Below are 27515 nucleotides of genomic sequence, written 5' to 3' on the forward strand. Positions count from 1 at the left end.
GAGTATAAAAGCAGGGAAGTCTTGCTACAGTTATACAGGGTATTGGTGAGGCCACACTTGGAATACTGCGTGCAGTTTTGGTTTCCATATTTACGAAGGATATACTTGCTTTGGAGGCAGTTCAGAGAAGGTTCAACTAGGTCGATTCCAGAGACGAGAGGGTTGACTTATGAGGAAAGGTTGAGTAGGTTGGGGCCTCTACTCATTGGAATTCAGAAAGATGAGAGGTGACCTTATTAAAACATATAAGATTATGAGGGGGCTTGACAGGGTGGATGTTTCCACTGATGGGGGAGACTAGAACTAGAGGGCATAATCTTAGAATAAGGGGACACTCATTTAAAACTGAGAGGAGGAGAAATTTCTTCTCAGAGGGTTGTGGATCTGTAGAATTCACTGCCTCAGAGCTGTGGAAGCTGGGACATTGAATAAATTTAAGACAGAAATAGACAGTTTCTTAAACTATAAGGGAATAAGGGGTTATGGGGACCGGGCAAGGAAGTGGACCAGAGTCCATGATTGGATCAGCCATGAGTATTAAATGGCGAAGCAGGCTCGAGGAGCCGTACGGCCTGCTCCATGTTATGTTCTTACGGATTGCTCTTCAAAAGAGGCATGCAGACTCAGTGGGCCGAACAGCCTCCTCCTGTACATGGTTTGATGCTATGCTATACAGCCCACTATCTGACGACTCCTACTGGAAATATAAGCAATAGAATCAGGCCACCATGGTCAAACAACTCAACAGCACCATCCACTCATGTGAAGAATGGAGAGTTGGGCTACCAGCACTTAAGAAACCATACTAAGAATGCAACTTTGTATTCATGAAGGAGCTGCAAGTGAAAGAAATGGGTTGGGATGGGGTGGGGTGGGGCAGGGAGGCAAGAAGTGGCAAAGAAGCAGTGTGTAAAACATCAGCGTCTCCCTAACAGAGACAGCGCGAGCCTGGAGCAGTTGGAAGATTTCAACATCAGCATCTCCCTGACAACAGAGGCAGCTCAAGCCTGGAACTATTACAGATCCAGAGGACAAAATGAGAAATAAAAAAGTAGTAAAATTATGACATCACAAGGATGGATTTCAGTGATTGGTTCTTCCATATTAATTGAATCACTGGACAGGGAATGAATCTTAAAGCTAATAACTGAATCAAATTCAATTGCTGATTTTCTAATTTTTTAAACTTAATTTATAATTATGGTATATATTTAATTGTTTAATTATAATTAATCTTTATTATACAGATTTTACTATTGTATACACATTGTATTATTTACAATGTAATTTGAATTTCTTTAAGTTTTTTCACCTGTGTCTCTGCGTGCGCATTTTGGCTACTGCTTCGGTCCCGGCCTTTAATCTCTTTTTACACTTCCTTCTACCGCTTTTTCTCTCTCTCCTTCAAATGGTCAATATCTAACGTGTTGTAAAATTGTTGAAGTGCCTTGGGACATCTCACTACATTAAAAGCTCTATATAGATAAACTAAAAGAACAGTTGGGAAATCAATTTAGATGATAGAACATCCAAGAAGCAGAATGCAAAAGGAAATAGTAGCTGGAAGAAAGAGGAGGTTATTCAAACCTAACCAAAGTGCAAGCAGCTTTGCTTGTTGGATTTGATCTGAATATAAACACAAAAAGGGACAGGTTTCTCAAAGACAAGAAACAGCAGATTGCAAGTTGTAGAATGGCATTGGTAAAAGGGAGGTTAGATTGTCCAGGGTCCAAGCTTGCTTATTTTATTTTAGCAGAAATCTACTGAATTCTTCCCAAAGGGATTAAATCTCACCTTGTCCTGAATCTAAACTCAAATACATCAGCTAGCATACAGAACAAGAGTTCAGTGACTCCTTCTCAAGCCACTGAAGAATGCACAATTACTGCACTTTTTTCCCCCATAATCCTCACTTAACACAAGCTTACCTGGCTACCCCAGGTTCTTGCCCCTCAATGCCTTTAACCATCCCAGATTGAGTGTGTCTTTTATAAGCGAACCCTAGGAGTAGCCTTCATCCATTTCATTCATAACCCATGGATCAGGCTGGTATGCAATGACCTGAATATATATCCGGCATAGTGGAAGAGTAGGACAATTGATTGATCAGTTTGTTCCAAAAGCATGGTCCAAAAACTAAAATGAAATAAATGTTTTGAAAGTCAGCAAGTTAACTTCCTGGCTTGAGTGCCATTTTCGCCAACATTAAGTCATATCTCAAAAGGAACAACGTGCCAACTTGCAGAATGTGAGCTTCCCATTGGTTGGAAAACAAGCCTTTAAAGCTAGACTTCAGCCGATGAAATTTGAAAAAAAAACACTGTTCCCAGCTCTAAAATGGATGTCGACAGAAGGGGGAGAATAAAAGGCATTTTAAACATTTTTAAAAAGTAACAGTACAGTTGAAAGTAAACTAATAAAATAGTGCAGACTTAGAAAGTGAAACACATGATTAAAAACTAAAGCAAAATAGTGCAGATGCTGGAAATTTGAAATTAAAATATATGAGGCAAGCTGTGTTTAAAAATGAAACTGGATTTCAAATATTTGACAGTTTCTGGTTAATAGTACAGTAATAAAACTATCCTATACTTGAATAGTTTATTAAATCGTAGAAATCAACTTATTGTGCAAACCCTTAAATATAGCTATCTAATCCAATCCCATTCCTCTATTCTTCCCTTGTATCTTAACCTTTTATTAGTGCGATCTTATTTCTGTGTTGGTGTGCAAATTGAAAACAAAGCTGTTCGGCCCAATGAATTGGAAGCTTCCTTGAACCGAATAGCAGTCTGGGAATCATAGAAACATAGGAACAGGAGAAGGCCATTCAGCACCTCAAACCTGTTCTGCCATTCAATTAGATCATGGCTTATCTGTATCTGAACTCCATTTACCTGCCTTGGTTCTGTTACACTCAATACCCTTGCCTAACGATCTCAGTTTTGAAATGTTCAATTAACCTAGCCTCAACAACTTTTTGGGGCAGAGTTTTCCAGATTTCCACTACCATGTGTGAAGAAGTGCTTTCTGACATCATCCCTGAACAGCCTAACTATAATTTTAAGCATATGCCATCTTGTTCTGGACTCTCCCACCAGAGAATATTGGGCTCAATTTTCCCCCAAAGCTGTTTTTTTTGGCATATTGCCAAAGTTACACCCGTTTTTCAAGGCCACAACTGCTCCAATAAATGTGCCAAGTTTCCCCGTTCTATTTTTTGAAATTGGCGCCACACAACCTGCCCTGTAGCCTTGGGAGGGGGGGGGGGGGGGGGAAGCTAATGTCTGCGCCAAAAAAACAATACCGCCCCTCCTTCTGTGCATGTGCGGAAGAGAGACGTTTGACGGGATTCCAATGGGCGTGCACATGCGCAGTACAGCTCCCGGTCTGCAATCTGACATTTTTAAAGAGCCAGTTGTGTGTGAGAACTTTAATCATCATTGGAAAAATTGGAGCTGCAATACAAGATGCAATGTTTAGCGCAAAGACCAAGAATTTCTTACAGGATGAAGGGAAGGCACTAGTTACTGTGATTGAGGGTAGATGGCACAAGCTGGGTACCAGCAGAGGTCACAGAGGCTCCACCAAAAGAAAAGAAATGCTGGAACCAACTTGAAGGTTATTGTGCAATGGTGACCACCCAGAAGTCTGGAGGCCAGTGCATAAAGTGGTAGGACCTTGGTCAAGTAGTTAGTGCAAGTAATACAATTGCAATTTCATTGAAAAAATTAAAGTAAGTGTGACTATCTGTATATGTCCCACCCAGCAGAAAGACAGCCTCTATAAAAATTTATATTTTCATCTTTGCAGAGGAAAGTGGCACGCAAATTGAGTGAAATATCTCCAAGTTTGCAGATGACACTAAGCTGGGTGGCAGTGTGAGCTGTGAAGAGGATGCCAAGAGGCTGCAGGGTGACTTGGACAGGTTAGGTGAGTGGGCAAATGCATGGTAGATGCAGTATGTGGATAAATGTGAGGTTATCCACTTTGGGGGCAAAAACACGAAGGCAGATTATTATCTGAATGGTAACAGATTAGGAAAAGGGAAGGTGCAACAAGACCTGGGTGTCATGGTACATCAGTCATTGAAAGTTGGCATGCAGGTACAGCAGGCAGTAAAGGCAGCAAATGGTATGTTGGCCTTCATAGCTAGGTGATTTGAGTATAGGAGCAGTGAGGTCTTACTGCAGTTGTACAGGGCCTTGGTGAGGCCTCACCTGGAATATTGTATTCAGTTTTGGTCTAATCTGAGGAAGGACATTCTTGCTATTGAGGGAGTGCAGCAAAGGTTCACCAGGCAGATTCCCGGGATGACAGGACTGACATATGTGGAGAGACTGGATCGACTGGGCCTGTATTCACTGGAGTTTAGAAGGAGGAGGGGGGTCTCATAGAAAAACATAAAATTCTGACGAGACTGGACAGGTTAGATGCAGGAAGAATGTTCCCGATGTTGGGGAAATCCAGAACCAGGGGACACAGTCTAAGAAGGGGTAAGCCATTTAGGACTGAGATGAGGTTGTTAACCTGTGGAATCCTCTACTGTAGGGAGTTGTTGATGCCAGTTCATTGGATATAATTCAAGAGGGAGTTAGATATGGCCCCTACAGCTAAAGGGATCAAGAGGTATGGGGAGAAGGTAGGAAAGGGGTATTGAGGTGAATGATCAGCCATGATCTTATTGAATGCTGGTGCAGGGTCGAAGGGCCTACTCCTGCACCTATTTATGCTTCTATATTTACAACAAACGAGAAAGAACTCGAAAAGGAGGCTCGGCAAATCTGCACCCACTGACACCCTTGGAAGACAGGGTTGCTGCTTTGATGGGTCCTGCCTGAAGAAAAACAGCCATTGCACAAGCTGGGCCCATACTTGAGGGAGAGGGCAAGTCCTGCAAATTCCAGAGTCTTGCTTTTCTAAAATGTTAAGTACTGCGCGGGCTAGTCATGCTTCGGTTCATGGGGATCTCTCGTCAGCTACGCTTCGGTTGATGCAATGTGCTATCATTCATGATCCTTCAAAAATCAGCCTGCTGCCTGCGCTGTGTAAGCCTACTCATGCCACCCACCCTGCCCTCTCCTCTGCAGCTAACCATTTCCAACCCTGATGATGCAGAAGATTCAGACGAGGATGAGTCTGAAGAGGAGAACATCTTCCAATCCTACCTTCCAGAGCAAAGGGGTGAGGGGGAGGGGATGGATGAAGCCCCCACTGTTGTACTCACTTTGGAGGAGGTGCAGGTGTTGCCCATTGTGGTGCTAGCCCCTTCCCAGAGTAGTGGTTTGAATGTTGGTGGAAAATTCCATGGTTTCCCACTGTCCGAGGCTGCGGATTCTATTGGGCTGCAGCGTGGCACACCCAGGGCCACACAGTCAGAGGCTGCGGGTCCCAGTCAGGTACAGCGAGGCACACCCAGGGTCCCACCATCCCAGGCTGCATGTCCCAGTGGGATGCAACAAAGCACACCCAGGGCCCCACTGTCTGAGACTGCAGGTTCCACTGGGATGCTGCGAGCCACACCTAGGGTGAGGAGGAGAAAGAGAGCCCGACCACGCTCTCCTGAATTGCAGGATCTAGCAGATGTGGTTCAGATGATAGCAATGAGTAGAGAGCATTGACCATACGTGATCACTCCTGGACACTATCAGTGGAGTGGACGATGAGGTATCGGGACTGTTGAGAGAAGTAACACTCAAGAAATGGGAATGCTGTCCAGGAACATGAGGGAGGGAATATCTCAGTCAGCAGAAACAATGTCTGTGCACATGAGGGAATGTCGCAGGTAGCTAGTGCGCTCAGTGAACATGAGGGAGGGAAATGTTGCAGGTAGTTGACACACTTTTGCTCAACATGAGGCATGTCACGGGTAGGTGGGACACTCAGCGAAAATGAGGGAGGGAATGTTGGAGTTAGCTGCTGCAATAAGGGAACACACCCAGACTCCACGTCCATTGACAGAATCAACTGCCACTCCCACTCACCAGCCTCTGAAGAGGCTCCAAGCCGGCGCCACCCGCCCCACCAAGAAGTGTGCATTACCCGAGATGTTCGAAAGAATAAGCTTGTTGGTATCAACCTGAGAAACGCTGTGCCACTGCCTGCGGGCAGGGGTGGAGTCACCGAGACCAAGCGCAGTGGGCGGTCTTAAAATAAGGTGGAGGAGAGATAGGTGCAGCCTTTCTTTGCTATTATTGTTACTGTTGTAAATGTTCTCAAATTAAAGGTTTTTTGTAAGGAATACAAACTTTTAAACTTGTAAATTTGCAAGTGATCTTAAGTGAAAACTTTTAAAAGTTTGATGCAAGAATATTTTTATTAAATTACAAATGTTAAACTTTTGAAAATATATTTTAAATTATAACTGAATCATACATGTTATTTGTTCCATTATTAACAACTTTTTGAAGTAAACACAAATCATTTCCATCATTTGTTCCAATAACATTACAGAACAGCTCCAAACAGTAAACATGGTCCTTGTGAAATAATTGGCGCTAAGCCTTCAGGCAGCGTAGCATTCACTGATGAGCTGCTGGCGCAAGGCTCAAGCAATTGTTAAAAGGGGCATGATACCCCGCCCTCCTCCGCTGTCGTGCTCCAGGTAGTTGCATGGCTTACTTGTCCTCGTCCTCCTCCTCCTCATCTACTACCTGCTGCTGCTGCCTCATGATGGCCAAGTTATGCAGCATGCAGCACACAACAGTGAACTGACCGACAATCTCAGGGGAGTATTGCAAGTAGCCTCCAGAATGATCCACCTCAATTAGATCCCCCTTAATCTATGCTCAAGGAATACAAACTGTGTCTATGCAACCTGTCCTCAATTGAACATTTTAATGCCCAGTATTAGTCTGGTGAATCTGCGCTGCACCCTGTCCAATATCTCCTCCTAAGATCCGGTGCCCAAAACTGAATGCAATACTCCAGAGCTCTGTACAGCTGTAACATAACTTCAATCCCTTTGCATTCCAGCCCTCTTGAGATAAAGGCCAACATTCCATTAAGCCTTTGAAATTATTTTTTTTGTACCGGTGCACTAGTTTTTAAAAATTGTCAGTGCTTGGATCCCCAAATCTCTGCTCATCCTAGCTTCTCACCATTTAGAAAATATTCTGATCTATCTTTTAGATCACCCTAGATTATGGAAAGAGCAGTGCTGAAAAGCCCAAGCTTAGAGTTTTAGCCAGGCAGGTATAAATGGTAAGTAATCGTTTTAAAAACTCCGAAGTCAAAATTCTCTAATTATCAACATGGTTTTACAATGTGGAATTTTGAAACAGGATTTAATATTTATCGTTCTCATAATCCAGTCCCAACTCCTAAAATTAGTGATTCTTAGCAGCTGCCCTGTTGCCCTCTTAATAATGGAAAGATTTTACAGTTCAGAACATTCTGAAACATGTTACTCAGATATAGTGTACAGAATATCAGACGCAGACCATCTATTACAAGCAATACTGGTACAGCACCATTTGCCCCTTCTTTCTCAAATAGTATGGCTACTCTGTACTATATTGAGCAGCCAGTAACTTATTTAGGTGAATGAAGCTTATTATACTCCTACATACAAGTGATGTGTAATAACAATGATTCAGCCACACAATTTCATTCTGAAGTAGAACTAAGAAACTGAACAGAAACAGCACTCAAGTCAACCACGACATTGAGCAGAAATCATGCAGGCGAGCCATGATGTTTGGACTACAGCCAAACCTGAATCACAAGGTAATCCATTTAAAACAGCACTTGAATTGAATATATCACAGCCACCTAAAATGGCCATGATTCTGTCAGAACTTGAACATAAGGAATAGAAACAGGAGTAGGCCATACTGCCCCTCGAGCCTACTCCACCATTCAATATCATGGCTGATCCAATCATAGACTCAGCTCCACTTCCCTGCCCGCTCCCCACAACCCCTTATCGTTTAAGAAACTGTCATTTCTGTCTTAAATTTATTCAATGTCCCAAGCTTCCACAGCTCTGAGGCAGCAAATTCTACAGATTTACAACCCTCAGAAGAAATTTCTCCTCATCTCAGTTTTAAATGGGTGGCCCCTTATTCTAAGATCATGCCCTCTAGTTCTAGTCTCCCCCATCAGTGCAAACATCCTCTCTGCATTTACCTTGTCAAGCCCCCTCGTTATCTCATACGTTTCGATAAGATCATCTCATTCTTCTGAATTCCAATGAGTAGAGGTCCAACCTTCCCTCATAAGTCAACCCCCTCATCTCCGGAATCAACCTAGTGAACCTTCTCTGTACTGCCTCCAAAGCAAGTATATCCTTTTGTAAATATGGAAACCAAAACTGCATGCAGTATTCCAGGTGTGGCCTCACCAATATCTTATATAGCTGTAGCAAGACTGCCCTGCTTTTATACTCCATCCCCTTTGCAATAAAGGCCAAGATTCCATTGGTCTTCCTGATCACTTGCTGTACCTTCATACTATCCTTTTGTGTTTCACACACAAGTACCCCCAGGTCCCGCTGTGCTGCAGCACTTTGCAATCTTTCTCCATTTAAATAATAACTTGTTCTTTGATTTTTTTTCTGCCAAAGTGCATGACCTCACACATTCCAACATTCTACTCCATCTGCCAGAGTTTTGCCCACTCACTTAACTTATCTATGTCCTTTTACAGATTTGTTGTATCCTCCTTACACAATGCTTTTCCTCCCATCTTTGTATAGTCAGCAAACTTGGCTACGTTACACTCAGTCCATTCTTCCAAGTCGTTAACATAGATTGTAAAAGTTGAAGTTGTACATTAGAAGAAAATGCCATGTGATCAGGGAATCAAAACTACAACACTGGCTGTAATTATAGAATTTGAAGACTGATTACTTGATCAGGAAGGCCAGTGGTATTTTAGCCTTTATTGCAAAGGGGATGGCGTATAAAAGCAGGGAAGTCTTGCTACAGCTGGTCTCCAGTTAGTCTTGGGTAATCCTTGCCACTGGACCAAGACATAGCTCTGTCAAGCCCATGTGGTGGCTAGTGTGCAATAGCCACCACACGTTTTTAAAAAATCCAAGCACAGGCATTTTCCACCCGTCACGATGTAGTTCAGGACCTGGAATATTAGGTGTGAATTCATCCCTTTCTGGCGTGGAAGCAAGTCATCCTCGCTTCAGAGGACTGCCTATGATAAGGTATTGGAATATTGCGTGCAGTTTTGGTTTCCATATTTACAAAAGGATATACTTGCTTATTAGGAGGCACTTTAGAGAAGGTTCACTAGGTTGATTCCAGGGATGAAAGGGTTGACTTGAGGAAAGGTTGAGTAGGTTGGGCCTCTACTCATTGGAATTCAGAAGAATGAGGTGATCTTATCAAAACATAAGATTATGGGCCCCAAGTTTCCACACGATAAAAAACGGGCGCCCCTCCAAGCTGGGCGCCTGTTTTTCGCGCCTAAAACGGCGCCGGAAAAAAAAAAACGCACGATTCTGGAGCGCCCTGCAGCTCCTTGTCTGTTTGGCGTGGCGCCCAGGGGGGGCGGAGCCTACACTCGCGCCGATTTTGTAAGTGGGAGGGGGCAGGTACCATTTAAATTAGTTTTTTTCCTGCCGGCAACGCTGCGCGTGCGCGTTGGAGCGTTCGCGCACGCGCAGTGTGAAGGAAACATTGGCACTCGGCCATTTTTGTAGCTGTTTAATTTTTGAACATTTTTTAATAAAAGCACATTGCCATCAGCACTGAGAAGGCTGCAGGAAGCCTCAGAAAGTTGAGGCAGCCGTTTCCCTCCCCCTCCGCCGTCGGGAACAAACGGCTTTCTCCCCGTCCCCCCCGCGGGAACGAACGGCTTTCTCCTTCCCCCCCCCCCCCCCCCCGGCGGGAACGAATGGCTTTCTCCTCCTCTTTCTCTCTTCCCTCCCCCCCTCCCCCCCCGCGGGAACGAACGGCTTTCTCCCCCCCGGCGGGAACGAACGCCTGCAGAATTCTCCCTGGCTGAAGCACTTTCACACAGGTAGGAAGATGGTTTATTTAATATTTTCTTTGCTTATAAATGTTTATTCAGGTTGGATTTATTTGTATAATATTTGTAGAAGTATAAATAAGGATTTATTATAGAATTTAATGACTTCCCTTTCCCCCCCCCCCCCCCCCCACCTCGTTCTGGACGCCTAATTTGTAACCTGCGCCTGATTTTTTAATGTGTGGACAAGGTTTTTTCAGTTCTACAAAAATCTTCACTTGCTCCATTCTAAGTTAGTTTGGAGCAAGTTTTCACTGTGGAAACTTTGAAATCAGGCATCAGTGGCCGGACACGCCCCCTTTTGAAGAAAAAAGTCTGTTCCAAAGTGGAATTGTTCTAACTGACTAGAACTGCAGAAAAAAAATGTGGAGAATTGCGATTTCTAAGACAGTCCGTTCTCCACCAGTTGCTCCTAAAAATCAGGCGCAAATCATGTGGAAACTTGGGCCCTATGAGGGGGCTTGACAAGGTGGATGCAGAGAGGATGTTTCCACTAGTGGGGGAGACTAGAACTAGAGGACATGATCTTAGAATAAGAGGCCGCCCATTTAAAACTGAGATGAGGAGAAATTTCTTCTCAGAGGGTTGCAAATCTGTGGAATTCGCTGTCTCAGCTGTGGAAGCTGGGACATTGAATAAATTTAAGACAGAAATGGACAGTTTCTTAAACAATAAGAGGATAAGGGGTTTATGGGGAGCGGGCAGGGAAGTGGAGCGGAGTCCATGATCAGATCAGCCATGATCTTATTGAATGGCGGAGCAGGCTCAAGGGACCGTATAGTCTATTTCTTATGTTCTTATGATTGAGAAATCCAGACAAAAAACCAACATGCAAATAAGACCAACTTAAATCAAGAATTAAGTGATATTAAAAAAGTCAGAAGCTTGTATGAGGGTGGATTGACCAAGGAAAACAAGTTAAGCACTTGATGATCCTGGGTAAGAATAAGCTGAGCATTGGAGAGTGTGACAAGTCTTGATTTCAACACTGAGGAGGAAGGGCATGTTTGGAGCTCAAGAGGAACAAGGCACTAAAGTTCAGAGCAGCACTGACCATGATAGTATAAAAGGTCAATGGGAAAGAATGGTTGTGATGGAGTGTAGCACAAGGCTCGAGAGAAGAGGAATTGATTGCCCAGATAGTCTTTACCTGTATCCTGTCCAGAAATCAGAAGTTATACAAGAGCCACCTCAATATTCAAGTCTTCCACATACACAAGAACATATGAGCAGGAGTAGGCCATTTGGCCTCTCGAGCCTGCTCCGCCATTCAATAAGACCAAGGCTGATCTGATTTTGGCCTCAACTCCACTTGGTGAGATCATGTGTTAATAGTGTTTCAGTGGTGACAAGTTAAAAGTACTGATCTTTATCTTCATGCAATAGAGGTAAAATATTTTTAAAGGTAAAGTAGCAAATATTAAGACTGGAGTTAAAAGGACATACCTGTTTCATATAATCAAAGAAAAATCAAGCAGCAATATCACATGCTATAAAGATAAAGGCACAAGATAAGATTCTAAGAATTAGGAGCAGGAGTAAGCCATTCGGCCCCTCAAGCCTGCTCCGCCATTCAATGAGATCATGGCTGATCTACCTCAACTCCACTTTCCTGCACTATCCCCATATCCCTTGGTTCACTTAATATCCAAAGATGCTATTAATCCATGCTGGGTAGCAGTTCATCAAGCTCAGGGTGCATTTCAAGCTTCAAATACACTGCTACATAAAGTGCTACAAAACACATGTGTATTTTGTTGGATGCTTGTGCTGAGAAGTTGTACGAAAGTGGTTTAACACGGTTTAGGAACAACCAATGTAGGAACCAAAAGCCTGCAGTAGCAGGATCATTAATTAGTGTTTGTGTTAGGTAGTCCCTTGAATCAAGGATGACCCCCTTCCACACCAGAAAGGGATGAGTTCATAGGTGTTTCAATGAAGAACCAGACATTCTAGGTCCCGAACTACATGTTGAAGGGTGGAAGATGCCTGTGCATGGATTCTTTTAACATGTGGTGGCCATTACACACCAGCCACCACACGGGCTTGACAGAGCTAGGCCTTGGTCCAGTGGCAAGGGTTAACCAAGACAGCTGGAGACCTGCTCTGCTGCACGGACCTAGATCGCAGTGTTGGCTGTCCCGGGGCCTCACCTCTTCTTGGCCCCGAACCCTTACCTCTCCTGGGCCCCGAACCCTCGCCTCTCCTCTGCTCCAATCAAAAATGGAGCAGTCAGTAACAGTACTTCAATTAGTCTCCTATTATCTTGGAGACATCAAATCGACACTTATTTGAAATATCAAAATATTTTGATATTAATAGCTAGGGATCAAATAGCCATTACTGTATTTGTTGCAGATAACTCAAAGGGACAAAGCTACACTCCTCCTCCCCTCACCCAATCAATCAGATGGGTTTTAGGGAAACAAAATGTGTACAAGTACCAAATGGAAGTTTCAAAAATATCTGGAGATGCACAAGTAAGACATTGCTACATAATCTCTCTGTAAATTACTGCACTATTGCAGAAACTCAAGTCAATCTTATTTCAACCTTTCCTGAACATTTATTGTGACTGGGTCATAAGAGCATTGGAGGTCTCTACCCATCTGTATTTTTCTGGTTATGCATTTGTAATTCTTTTACAAAAACACCCAAAGTTTGATCGCATCTAAATATTAAAGGCAGGTTTTTGGGAGTGCAGGTGAATTTTGTGCTCAAGGTGCAAGTTTTCAGTGATGGAAAGTCAGCACCTTTTAGTTCTTACACTCAGCATTGGAAGTAAGCCAGACGCAGAAGAAAGTTTCCCTCTCTGCCATAACTATTTTATACTGTGGACCAGCTAGCAGTATTGGGACTATCTAAAACTCATTCCAAGAAGGGCCTTTTAACCTGAAAGAGGGGAAGCAAAGGAAAGCTTCTTCCCACCAGTATGAGCATTTAATCCAACGCCCAGGCCTGCAGTAGTGAGCTGGCCTACTGTATCACCCTGTCCTCCAAGTTCATCCAAAACTCCAATTAAGGGAAGTCAACTACATGAGGCATTCCTCAAGAGGAAACTAGGTTGTCAGCAGTAATTCAGAACCCAGTATAGTTTACAGTATAAATTTAAATATATCCATCGTAATGAGAAATCCTCACAAAGTGGAGGGGGGACAGGGGAGAAAGAGGAAGAAAGGGTAAATAAATTTCTGGATAATTAAGTCCTATCTTTTAGTCTTGCATTGCTACTGCAATATTCTAGGCAGAAGAATGAATGCAATCACAGTATGAGTAAGTGAGTTTAATCTACAGGGTAGAATTTCCTATATTTGCAATAAGAGCCACGTGTGATCAGGCTGTAATGCAAATATCCAATATAAAAGATCGAGGGAACTCGGGTGCAAGTGTGTTATGCAAGTAATTACTTGCATGCCCCAATGTCTGCACGCTTATACCCCCGTCTAGCAATCCCTGCACCCAAACACACCTTGGCTCATTAATATGGCTCCGCCCACTGGCTTAAAAGCCACATGCAAATTTTTATGACATCAATGTTAATAATTGAAAAGCACCACAATTGCAAGTTCTTTAACATGTTGTGCCTAACATGCATGAATGATTGTCAGATGGTTTGAAATTTTAATTTCTATGCTTAGAATATATGGAGAGTTCACCACTTTCCTTGGGCCCCAATTGTTTAGCATATGCCAAACGAGTAAAGCAGTGTAATGAGATAGGCAGGATTTGGGGGGGGGGGGGGGGGGGGGGGGGAGGGAAAAGGGACACTTGTAAGGGAGTAATTTTGGATGTCACTTCCCGATGACACCCACAGGAATTCCATCCCAGAGGTTAATTTATATTGGGGCAGAAGAAAACATTGCTAGACAGATGATGCAGTATAATTGGAGTGCGACTAATAGAGATTCCACTGTAATCTACACTGCAGATGCTAATTGATTTGTTTTGCCCCAGCTCTTGAGAAACCAACCAGTTCAGTTTAAAAACCTGCCAGTGCTGCTCAGCTGGCCACTTCATATAATCTTACAGCATCTTTTCCAGCCTAGGATACTGACTGGAGACATCCAATTTTAGAATCTTCAATTACAAGGATTTTCTGTTGTTTTTGTTTTTGAATTTGGGAATTACTTTTATAACTGGGGAGGTCCCAGCAGATTAGAAAACTGCAAATGTAACACCCCTCATTTAAAACTGAGATGAGGAGAAATGTATTTTCTCAGAGGGTTGTAAATCTGTGGAATTCGCTGCCAAGGAGCTGTGGAAGCTGGGACATTGAATAAATTTAAGACAGAGATAGACAGTTTCTTAAACGATAAGGTAATAAGGGGTTATGGGGAGCGAGCAGGGAAGTGAACCCGGGTCCATGATCGGATCAGCCATGATCGTATTAAATGGCAGAGCAGGCTCGAGGAGCTGTATGGCCTACTCCTATTTCTTATGTTCTTATGTAATAGAGCACTTCAAAACAACCAAGTATAAAGTGCTGGAATCTTTCCTAAAGAGACATTTGCAAAAAATGAGTTCCCCAAACTATAAACCCGCAATGCGCTACTGAGCCGGACAAAAAAAGCCCAAGTGCAATCCACGGTCAGTGCGGAGTTAGCTCTACAGCTCCCACTGCCAACCCGACTGACATTGGTATTCCTGGTCTAGGAACAGGAAAAGCCAAGTTTTACTTGTTGATCTCGATCCAAGATTTGCTCCTTCTCCCAAATGAGAAGCACATGGGTGGACATGATCTGGCTTGATTGCAACACCTCAGGGGAAAATCAGATAGCCTGTTGGCAGTCACCCCTTAAAGAATAACCACTTGAGCAAGGCCCTGAAGCACAGACAGCACCAGGTGAACAGTGCCTCAGTGTTTAGGAGGGCATCCAAAGAATGTCTAGGGAAAAGACTGCTAGAGAAAAATCCAAAATAACAGTTATCTCAAAAGGCAGGAAAGGGGATATGATAGGGTTATGGGGAGCGGGCAGGGAAGTGGACCAGAGTCCATGATCGGATCAGCCATGATCATATTAAATGGCAGAGCAGACTTGAGGAGCCGTATGGCCAATTCCTGCTCCTATTTCTTATGTTCTTCTGATATGCAGGCCATTGAATGACAATAGGACATGTCAAGGATGCGCTGCATATCTCCAACTGATGCAGCGGGCAATGTGATAGTTCAACAGTCTGCACAGCACAGCTTAATGGGAGAAACCAACTACAATTGTGAATGCACTTTCAAATTCAGTTTTCCTTTTTTTCCGCCCCCCAACAAGAACCACCTGAATCACATCAGACTGGTGCAAAAAGATTAACGAAGGCTCAATCAGAGTGCTGGTCTGAGCCAGAAACAAACCCAAGAGGGGAGAAACTTTAATCTTCCAGCACAGCAGAAAAGCCCAAAAGGTTAGTTATTATACCACACCCTTTCGACTCACTAACCACAATCAGGATCCGGATTCAGCACGCAGAACTGCGTTACTTCATCTGTAAAGTTTATGTAAACTGATGAACAGCCTAGAATGTTTAGACTGTGCAGGTAGTTAACTCACTGACAATGCCTTCGCTTTTATTACTAGCAACTGTTGTCTCAAATTACTATTCATCAGGATTTAAACAGGACCCATTTCATGTCGTTTTGTGCAATAAGAGAGCCTTAATTACAACATGAAACCAGTTGCTAGCATGTAAATCACATTGTCTGATGTAGATCCAGTTAGCCAGTGATCGCCATTGGAATGGCAAGTTTCCAGAACTACAACAGTAGGTCTCCATGGAGCCAAGCAGGTTACATTCAATTTTAATAGGACTTTAAAGTATTACCCTGCATTTACCTTCTCCAAGGCTAGTCATACCACAATACCAATCTGATAGAGGTAGCTCGAAAGACTGAAGTGCAGCTCGTCAGGCCAGAAATGCACCTCACTCCGCCGCCGCCGCCTACCCCCCCCCAGCCCCCCCATAAGAGATCATCACTGCTCCTGTTGCAGTACCCTGTTGTCAGGAGAGAGCATATAGCGTCTGATTTCTATCGCATTAAAGCCAAGTTTAGAAACTGCACAGGGAGCCAACTAACTGCACTTTTTCCAAGTGCTTTTTTAAAACATCTTCAGACCAGTCAGTACTCCAGCCAGTGCCAAGCCCAGTGTTGTACCAGTACCTCAGGGACTCACACCCCTTCACTTTAGTGGACTTAGAAGTCCAGATGAAGAGTTGATGACAACATTTTATTACGAGTTTCACAGGGATTCCCATCGAAAGCCACCTTACAATGTGGCAATATAATTGCAGCCTAAATGGAGACAAAAAAATATAGGTGGGGTGTTCAGTGACTGAGCACACAAATCAAAGACATGGGAGGTCACCGACAACCATTAATAACTAACTGTGGACTCCTAAATAAATACAGCTTTCACTATTTGTTATTAGTCAATTCAGTGTTACTTGCTCTATATTATTTTGCACAGGTTCCATTATACAATCTATTGAAATGCAGCAAGCTTAAAGAGTGCAATGGAGTATCGACAGGTTGAGTGACTGGTCAATAAGGTGGCAGATGGAGTATAATGTGGGGAAATGTGAGGTTATTCACTGATAGGAAGAGCAGAAACACAATCTTTTTAAAAATGGTGGCAAACTGTTAAATGTTGGTGTTGAGAGATTTAGGCGTCCTCGTACAGGAAAGACAAAGTGAGCACGCAGGTACAACATGTAATTAGGAAGGCAAATGGCATGTTGGCCTTTATTGCATGGGGGTTGGAGAATAAGAGTAAGGGAGTTTTGCTACAATTGTACAGGGCTTTGGTGAGACCACACCTGGAGTACTGTGCGCAGTTTTGGTCTCTTTATCGGAGAAAGGAAATATATGCCCGATAGGCAATGCAAAGGCAGCTCACTAGATGGATTTCTGGGATGAGGGTTGTTCTATGGAGGACAAATTAAGACTATATTCTCTGGAGTTTAGAAGACCAAGAGGTGATCCCATTAAAGACTGAGATAAGGAGGAATTTCTTCAGAGGGTTGTGAATCTTTGGAATTCTCTACACCAAAGGGTTGTGTATGCTGAGTCACTGAGCATATTCAAGGCTGAGAGATAGATTTCTGGATTCGAGGGGAATCAAGGGAAATGGGGATCAGGCGGTGGAGCTGAGGTCGAAGATCTCATGATCTTAATTGAATGGCGGAGCAGGCTCAAAGAGCCTATGGCCTACTCCTGCTCCTAATTTTTATGTTCTTAACCATTTGATGCACATTTGGAAAATGAGAACTGTAGCAAGTATGTGCGTGGAATATTCAAATACTTCACTGCTATAAAACAGATTTACTTGAAATCTGTACCAATAATAAATTGCCACAATCCCTAAATCTTATAAATGCAGTGGTTATGTGCACACTTACTCGGTTAACTACAGTTAAAGCACTGCAATCAGATACGGTACAATGACAATTTGAAGCTAGCAGCATCTCATTTGCAATAATCTCATTTACCTGGTTGCAAATGAGGAAAGCATTGGTCCTATATTTACAGTTTACCAGTTTGAATCCACTGCCTTCATCGCACCATTTAGTTTGAAGCAGCATTCAGCATTTACGTTTATTCAATAATGTTTCTTGTCTTTTATACCTCTAAGTGCTCACTTCTCCATTGGTCCTTTCAAAAATGAAACCTTCAAATGTCTCCACTCTTTCCTCATACATAACTCAGTCCCAAGACTCAAGACAAGTCTCATGGTTCTTCTCTGCACGGTCTTCAAGGCTTAAAATGTTTCTCGAGCACTTTTTAAAACAACATTTGGTACTGCAATGAAGTTATACCGATATAGTACTGCGCAAAATGTTACAAGACAGCCTCAGAGGAGGAGGGTCTTATCATTTCCCTCCAGAATCAGATCACGACCCAACTTATATCATTTCTGTGGTTGAACAGAAGCCACTCAACAGCAACACAGAAGTGGCAGTACGACTGCACCCCACATTCCTCATTAGTGCTATACTTTAGCCTGGTTAATGCCATCCTTTGCAAAGCTCCCCCCAGTGCAACATCATGAATGGAGAACATTGCCCATATCTGTCGCGATTCATGATGTTGCGCTGTGGGAGTTTTACCTGTTCTCCAATTGCTTCCAGTCAACAACTAAAATATTAAAAAAGTCACAAGGATTGACAAAAACTTCAACTGTACAAATAACTAATTTATAATATTTAGGATGAATTAATTCATGGGATGTGGGCGTCACTGGCAAGGCCAGCATCCCCAATTGTTCGAGAAGGTGGTGGTGAGCCGCCTTCTTGAATACAACAGAGTGGCTTGCTGGGCCATTTCAGGGGGCAGTTAAGAGTCAACCACATTGCTGTGGGTCTAGAGTCTCATAGGCCAGACTGGGTAAGCATGGCAGATTTCCTTCCCTAAATGACATTAGTGAACCAGATGGGTTTTTACAAGTTTCATGGCCACCGTTACTGGTAACTAGATTTTCAATTCCAGATTGAATTAGAAACAGAAATTTACATGGCAGAAGGAGGCCATTTCAGCCCATCGTGTCTGCGCCGGCCGGCAAAGAGCCACACGGCCCTTGGTCAGCAGCCCTAAAGGTTACATATTAAACCTATGAACAATGACGGAAAGGCAAAGAGCACCCAGCCCAACCAAGTCCGCCTCACACAACTGCGATACTCTTATACTGAAACATTCTACACTCCTCCCCAACTGGAGCCATGTGATCTCCTGGGAGATGCAAAAACCAGATAAAAACCCAGGCCAATTTAGGGAGAAAAAGTCTGGGAAAATTCCTCTCCGACCCATCCAGATGATCAACACTAGTCCAGATCATCTTGGCCGTATTAGATTCCCTATTTAATTGAATTTAAATTCCCCAGGTGCCGTGGTGGGATTTGAACTCGCGTCTCCAACTCATTATTGCAGGCCTCCGGATTACTAGTCCAGTGACATAACCACTGGACTACCATTCCCGGTTCCAACTTGGGAATTAATGAGTAATTCAAAAAAAAAAAGAGCACTTCAACAGGACATGCATTCACCATGACCGAGCAAATATTCCCAGGCTAGTTTAAATACTACCATCAAATCTCAATGAGATGACGGGTTAAAATACATATTGCATTTATGTAGAGCCTTGCGTATCCTAAAAACACCTGAAGTGCTTCACATATAACAAATTGCTTTGAAGCGCAGTAACTTGGTGCCCAAGTTTCGAGCCGCGCCTAGAACGGCGCAGTCCCGACCTGGACGCACGTTTTTCGCGCCACAAAGTGCGCCTAAAAAAAACCTCCAGATTCTCCAGCTCCCTGCAGGTCCTCTGGCCCTCGGCGCAGCGCAGCAGGAGCTGTAGGGGCGGAGCCAGGTCCCTGCGCTGAAAACAGTGCCGGGACCTCTGCACGTGCGCGCTACAGTGGGCGCGCGAGTGCAGTAGCTCCAGGCGCCCGAAACTGTGTGGGAGGGGCCCGAAGCACGCAGCCCCTAGCCCTGGTCACTGGGGCTGCGTGAATAAGGCTCCTCCCACGGCCTGCGACCCGACGACTTCCTCTTCCTCCTCCTCCTCCTCCTCCTCCTCCTCTCCCCCCACGGACCAGACCCGACTTCTATAACCCCCCCCCCCCGGACCGGACCCGACTCCCGCTCCTCTTTCCCCCCCCACCCAATCTCCTTCCCTCCACCATTCATCTAGCATTTATTATTGATGATGGCTCTTTATTTGTAAAACTGAAGTGTTTAATGTTTGTAAACTTCCCTTTAAACACCCACCCCCCCACACCGCCCCCACGCCTGATTTTCTAAAGTGTAGACAAGGTTTTTTCCAGCGTACAAAAATCTTCACTTACTCCATTCTAAGTTAGTTTGGAGTAAGTTTTCACTGACGAAACTTTGAAAACAGGTGTAAGTGGCCGGACACACCCCCTTTTGAAAAAAAAATTCAGTTCCAAAGTGAAACTGTTCTAACTGACTAGAACTGGAGCAAACTAAATGATGAGAATTCCGATTTCTAAGATACTCCGTTCTACACCAGTTGCTCCTAAAAATCAGGAGCAAATCATGTGGAAACTTGGGGCCTTACATTGGTAAACACAGCAGCCATTTTGTGCAAAGCAAGAAACCACAAACACCAGAGATGAATGACCAAGTTAATCTATTTTTGGTGGGATTGGTAGAGAGACACAACACCCAATTGATCTCTCAAAATAGGGTCATATAATGACCCCAAGTTTCCACATGCGGCGAAAAAGGCGCCCCTCAGAGCTGGGCGCCTGTTTTTCACGGCGAAAACGGCGCCTGAAAAAAAAACACGCGGTATTCTCGCGCTCCTTAGAGCGGCGCACAGGGGGCGGAGCCTACCACTCGTGCCGATTTTGTAAGTAGGAGGGGGCGGGTACAATTTAAATGAGGCTTCTTGGTGCCGGCAACCCTGCGCGTGCGCGTTGGAGCGTTCGCGCAGTCTGAAGTAAACATTGGCACTCGGCCATTTTTAAAAGTGCTGCAGAAAAAGTGAAGATTTGTTTCTTGGACCCCTGCAAAGGCTTGCATTTTAATTTTCTTGATATTTCGGTGTGTGAGGGAGTGCTTTTAGCAGCACTGCTGAATAAATCACCTGCTGAAATCAGTGAGTTCAGCTTTTCACTGCTAAACTTGCAGAACCGGTGCCTGCAAATTAAGGACTGTGTTTGGAGAAATAAAAGTGCCAATTCAACTTTGCAATGGATCAATTTCCACCAAGAACAAAGAATTTCTTGCACGAGGAAACAAACCATTGCATAATATGTGGTGCACCCATTCTGCAAATTTAAATATAAAGATGTCGATGTGGCTACCTCTCCCTGTCCAAATGGCCTCAGTCAGTCCCCCTCACAGCTCGAAGGTTGCTGCTGCTCCCGACCAGCCACTGACGCCGCTGCAATCCCATGGCCGAATGGCCTCAAGTCCGTCCGGGTGCTGCATCTTCGCGGGGAATGAAGGCCTGCCTCAAGCACCAAGGCTGCTTGCTGCCTGCCCCGAGACCGACGCCACACCGCTGCCTGAAGCACTGAAGCTCAGCACCAAGGCTGCTTGCTGCCTGCCGTCGAGACCGACGCCACACCGCTGCCTGAAGCACTTTCACACCGGTAGGAACATGGTTTATTTAATCTTTTCTTTGCTTATAAATTCTTATTCAGGTTGGATTTATTTGTATAATATTTGTATAAGTATAACTAAGGATTGATTGTAGAATTTAATGACTTCCCTTCCCCCCCCCCCCCCCCCACCTCGTTCCCGACACCTAATTTGTAACCTGCGCCTGATTTTTTAAAGTGTAGACAAGGTTTTTTCAAGCGTACAAAAATCTTCACTTGCTCCATTCTAAGTTAGTTTGGAGTAAGTTTTCCTTGTGGAAACTTTCAAATCAGGCGTCAGTGGCCGGACACGCCCCCTTTTGAAAAAAAAATTCAGTTCCAAAGTGAAACTGTTCTACCTGACTAGAACTGCAGAAAACTAAATGTGGAGAATTCCGATTTCTAAGATACTCCGTTCTACACCAGTTGCTCCTAAAAATCAGGAACAAATCATGTGGAAACTTGGGGTCAATATTACTACATCCACCTGAACCAGAACAGGCACCCTAGGCCTCCATTTAACATCTCATCCAAAGCACAGCATCTCTAACAATGCAGCACTCTCTGTCCTGCACTGAAGTGTTAGCCTAGACGAGTGCAGCTAATTCAAGCCCCTAATCAGGAATGAAACCACAATCTTTGAACTCAAAAGGCCATAGCACTACAAATGGGCCAAGCTGACAGTATATTCAACATGGCCATTACTCGGAAACATTATATGCAACAAAACAAACACTCAAGCCTATAAAACATGTTTACAGATGCAGTAACTATCCAAACGTAAAAACACATTGGCTTTTACAATAAATGAACTATGCAGCAATGAACTAAAAAAGATCCAGAGATACAAAAGTGTCCAAAACACTGAAGCTGTACTGTGCCTAAATGTGATACAAAAGAATTTTGCATTGAGTGCAACAATGAGGCTAACAGCACTCACCATTATTATGGAGTAAATTAAACAGCATCTTCCAGACTCCGCACAGGCACAATTAAATGCAGAAAGCCGGAAATTGCAGCTCGAGTTGCAGGCAACACTAGAACAGAACCTCAACGTAAAGAGTGTGAAGTTGCTGTACTGATCAGGCAGCAGAAAGAGCATGCGGCAAACCTGTCCAACCCACCCTTACCCTCAACGACTATCTGTCCCACCGGTGACAGGGACTGTGGCTCTCGTATTGGACTGTTCAGCCACCTAAGGACTCATTTTTAAGAGCGGAAGCAAGTCTTCCTCGATTCCGAGGGGCTGCCTATGATGATGACTTATTAAGTAGTTACTCACTAAACAGGCCTGAAAAAGTTAGGGGTGGTGCATTCAGGTGTAAATGAATTTTTAGCTGTGATAATTCCTACCAAACAACCTCTCTGGCACTGAAAATGGAATTTTCCTCATGTGGAATCTCATTCCTTTAGAATTTAATTATTGGGAGAATTTAAAAAAAATGTAAATCATTTTTTTTTAAACTTCTTACTTTTTTTCATCTCAATCCTATCTTTCTTTCCCTCTCTTTCGCTTGAACATGATTTAAATCTAATTTATACTTTCTGGTTTAGCCTCTGCGTGGCTCAGTGAAGATTCTTCAATACGATTTTTTTTTAGAGCCATGCTGTTGCTTGCCCTCCTCACACGCCACAAATACCCTGTAAAGTGCACTGCGCTGGATCAGATGCCCAACAGCAAGTCTACACTCAAAATCCTGTGAAAACTCGTTCCTTCACCGCTAACTGCAAAATCTGGGCCAATGTATGCATGAGCTAAAGGTTCTTGTGCATGCTTATTCTAACTTTTCTAAGTTACATCTCAGCCACAGAAAGAGTTTTCCAGTTCAGAAAGCCAGAAAGGCATGGCCTGTAAACCTCTCTAATAACATATACCTTTTGTCGAAATCTACCTTGCTCCGTCAGCTGATCAGATGGGAATTCTCCCATTTATGATCACCATCAAAATCCCTCCCTTCCCTAGCAAACTACAAATCGTCTGCACAACAATGTCTCAGAACTCAGTTGCTGAACAGGAGGAATCAAATTTAATTGACAAATTACCCTAAAACCAGTTTAACACGAAAGGTGAACTGTTAACTGAAGATGTACAAGATTCCTGCAGTGACCAGGAAATGTAATACCCTCGAAGCACAATAACATTGAACAGATCTTTAATGTCCTTGTTTTTAGAAATAAACCACACCTCCCAGATCCACTCCAACAGAAAGAAAAGTAGGTGTGTAGAGCAGAGGCACCAATCAGGAAAGGATGAACAGGCATCTCTTTTCTCTTTTTAAAAAAAAAGATGGCTGAGGGGTGACCTAATGGAGGTCTTTAAAATTAAGATTTTGATAGAAAATGTTTCCACTTGTGTTGAAGAGCATAACTAGAGGCCATCAAAATAAGAGTCACCAAGAAATCCAATAGGGAATTCAGGAGAAACTTCTTTACCCTGAGAGTGGTGAGAATATGAACCTCACTACCACAGGGAGTGGTTGGGATGAATAGTAGAGATGCATTTAAGGGGAAGCTAGATAAGCATGAAGGAGAAAGGAAGAGTGTGTTATGGTGATAAAGTTAGATGAGAAAGGATGGGAAGAGAGTGGTTGGAATGGACTGGTTGGACCAAGTAGCCTGTTCCTGTGCTATATATTCTATGTAACTATAATAAAAATAAACTCCGTTCCCTAGACACCAACTCAACCCTGGCCACACTGAGGCTGAACCAGACTGTTCACAACCTTAGCGTCCGATCTGAACCCAAGCAGAGCTCCCGATCCCATATTCTCTCAAGGACCACCTACGCCCATCTCTAACACCATTCTTCTCCGCCCCCATCTCAGCTCATCTGCTATTGAAACCCTCATCCATTCCTTGTTGTCTCTAGACTTGACTATTCCAATTCCCTCCTGGCTGGCCACCCACCTTAGACATGAGCTAATCCAATGCTCTGCTGCCCATATCCTAACTCACACCAAGTCCCGTTCACCCATCGGTGATCTATGACCTGGTCCAGCAATGCCTCAATTTAAAAATGTTCATCCTGGTTTACAAATTCCTCCATGGCCGCACACCTCCCAATCTCTGCAACCTCCTCCAGCCCTACAATCCTCCGTCATCTCTGTGCTCCTCCAATTCTGGCCTTTTGCGCATCCGATTTTAATCGCTCCACCACTGACCTTTTCAACAACCAGGGGCATAGATTTAAAGCAAATGGTAGAAGGTTTAAGAGGGGATTGGAGGGGAAATTTCTTCACCCAGGTGGTAGGGGTCTGGAACTCACTGCCTGAAAGGGTGGTAGAGGCAGAAACCCTCACCACATTTAAAAAGTACTTGGATGTGCACTTGAAGTGCCGTAACCTACAGGGCTACGGACCAAGAGCTGGAAAATGGGATTAGGATGGATAGCTCTTGGTCGGTCGGCCAGCACGAACACAATGGGCCAAAATGGCCTCCTTCCGTACTGTAAATTTCTATGATTCTATGATGGGCATTCCTTCCGCTGCCAAGGGCTCACGTCCTGGCCACACCATTTTGTACATGGAGGAAAAGGTAGCCAAGATCAGACATTATTTCAACATGAAGCATGAACCCTATAACTCCCTTAAATTCATCCATATTTATTTAGAGAGCAATGGTGGTGATCTGACTGAACAAATAGTGGTTATTATTTGTGGTACACTTATATTCAGTTTTAAAGATAGTTTATAAATAAGCTAAACTAAAATAATGTGCACTCCTACTCTACCATGCAACATGGGAGATCCCTTAATTAGGAATCTATTGGAAATAGATACTCTACATAAATACAAAATTACAAGCCAGACTCAATGGATATTTCAAAGCCATTAAAAGCCACCTTTGATCTATAAAAATATATACTCTCATTCATGTATGCTATTTGTTTGCCCTGGAGGCAGTGGCAACAAATCACCCATACTATTCAAAACTAGGAATATGTCCACAATCACAATATTTTAGTCTCTACGAGTCAACTGTAAAAATGAACAGCCCAAGAGAAATGAGATCCTGGGACATTTATACATTGTTAACAAAAGCAAATTACTGCAGATGCTGGAAATCAGAAGTAAAACAGAAAGTGCTGGAAATACTCAGGTCAGACAGCATCTGTGGACAGAGAAACAAGAGTTATCAGGTCAATGTGACTCAGTTTCTCTCTCCATCGATGCTGAGTATTTCCAGCATTTTCTGTAGATGTTAACATTTCATTAATTTTACTGTGAATAAAAAAAAACATCTAAAAATAAATCCCAACACTGGGTTCAAGTATCAGAAGCACAGCAGTAACACACATGCACATTCCAACACAGTAGACAGCGCACTGTGCATGAGTAGAGTAGGACAGCGTGCTACTACAAACGGTTGAAGTGTAGTTACACGTCTCCAGAACTGGAGAGAGAATTGAGAAAACTTTAACCCAGGGATCTGTTTTTTTCCCAAAACAGCAAGCATCAGCTGGAAGATAAGTCAAACATGACCTTAACATGTAGTCAGAAAGACTTGCATTTTTATAGTGCCTTTCAACAGAAACTTGTATTTATATAGCACCTTTCGCATAATAAAACATTCCAAGGCACTCCACAGGTGTGTTATAAGGCAAAACAAATAAATCTGACACTGAGCTACACAAGAAATTACAGTAGGAGAGGGGTAGGTTTTAAGAAGCGTCTTAAAAGGAGGAGCGGTTTAGGGAGGGAGATCCAGAGTTCATAACCTTAGGACTTTGCAGCCAATGAAGTACTTCACTGTTGCAATATAGGAAACACAGCAGTCAATTTGCACACAGCAAGCTCCCACAAACAGCAATGCAATAATGACCAATGTTTTAGTGATGTTGACTGAGGGATAATTATTGGCCAGGACACCCAGGATAACTCCCCTGCTCTTCAAAATAGTGCCTTGGGATCGTTTACATCAAGCAGAGCACGCAGACAGGGCCTCGGTTTAACATCTCATCCGAAAGACGGCACCTCTGACAGTGCAGCACTCCCTCAGCCCAGATTGTGGGCTCAGGTGTCTGGAGTGGCACTCAAGAGAGTGCTACCAACTGAGCCACGGTGGACACAAAGATAAATCTTAATTTTGGGTTAGGGGTTTAATGTATTTTAAAGCACCTTCAGTTCAGCCCCCACCCAATGAGCGAGCAGCAGCCACCTGCCCCCAGCTTGTCATAGAAATTTATAGCACGGAAGGAGGCCATTTCAGCCCATCGTCTAGCCAGCCTCAGTCCACTTTCCAGGCCCGTAGCTCTGGCACTTCTAGTGCATATCCAGGTACTAAATGTGATGAGGATTTCTGCTCTACCACCATTTCAGGCAGAGAGTTCCAGACCCCCACCACCCTCTGGGTGAAGACATTGCCCCTCCTACTAGTTACTTTAAATTGAAGCCTCCTCTGCTAAGGGAAACAGATTCATCCTATCCCTCTATCCAGGCCCCCTGATTGTTGACGGAAATAGGTCCTTCCCATCTATCCCACTCTTCCCCCCCACCCCCCGATAATGATGTTGTTGTTGTGTTGCCTGGAGAGCCAGGGTTTGGCCCAGCTCTGGCCCCACGAGCGCACTTCCTGGTTCGCTGCTGGATCCACGCACGTAGCTGACGGCGGGTCGGTTGACTATGAGGAGCCGGCCCGCAAGCCCGGAGAGAGGGGGAAAGAGAGAGAGAGAGAGAGAGAGGCCAGGCCACACTCACCCGCACAGCTCCGGGTAACTGAAGGAGCCGTCCGCCCGCGCTCCGCTCCACACGGCCAGCGACACTAATTGCAGCAGCAGCGTCAACATCGTCGCCGACAAGCCGCCGAACCACACGGTCCGCGACGACATCTTTGCTGGTCTATGACCAGAAGGAGAGACCGAGTCGCGGCTGCTGCGAGGAGACGGTATAAAACACCGCGCGCTCAGCCGCCGCCGCCCGCCACACCGCTGGCCCCGCCCCGCCTCCATCACATGACTGAGAGCAACGGCTCTCTCGCCCCGCCCCCCGCGTGTGCGTGCACGTGTCAGGCACGTGACCGCACGGCTGGTGCCGGAGCGCGAGCAGAAGGAGGCAGGAGCATGCGCACTGGGCAGCGCACCAGCAGCCATGGAAAGGATGTGGCGCCTCTCGGCCCGCCCCCCGGTCACTCACTGTCATCCATCATCATCATCATAGGCAGTCCCTCGGAATCGAGGAAGACTTGCTTCCACTCTTAAAATGAGTCCTTAGGTGGCTGAATAGTCCAATACATGAACCACAGTCTCTGTCACAGGTGGGATAGATAGTCGTTAAGGGAAAGGGAGGGTGGGACAAATCTGTCCCACCCACTCTTTCCGCTGCCTGCGCTTGATTTCTGCATGCTCTCGGCGATGAGACTCGAGGTGCTCAGCGCCCTCCCGGATGCACTTCCTCCACTTAGGGCGGTCTTTGGCCAGGGACTCCCAGGTGTAAATGGGG

At 44.3% G+C, this 27515-nt stretch overlaps 1 protein-coding gene across 1 annotated transcript in view; it reads right to left on the reverse strand.

Moving 5' to 3' along the window:
• Positions 1-27014, reverse strand: part of igf2r (insulin-like growth factor 2 receptor) — a 205297-nt gene extending 178283 nt beyond the window's left edge. Inside the window, exon 1 of the mRNA XM_070889968.1 lies at positions 26775-27014. Within this exon, the coding sequence (XP_070746069.1) occupies positions 26775-26905 (131 nt within the window). The 5' untranslated portion in view covers positions 26906-27014. The remainder of the gene's footprint in view (positions 1-26774) is intronic.
• Positions 27015-27515: the final 501 nt, after the last annotated feature.

The sequence above is a fragment of the Pristiophorus japonicus genome, chromosome 9 (genome assembly GCF_044704955.1).
Source record: "Pristiophorus japonicus isolate sPriJap1 chromosome 9, sPriJap1.hap1, whole genome shotgun sequence".
In the NCBI taxonomy this organism is placed as follows: Eukaryota; Metazoa; Chordata; class Chondrichthyes; family Pristiophoridae; genus Pristiophorus; species Pristiophorus japonicus.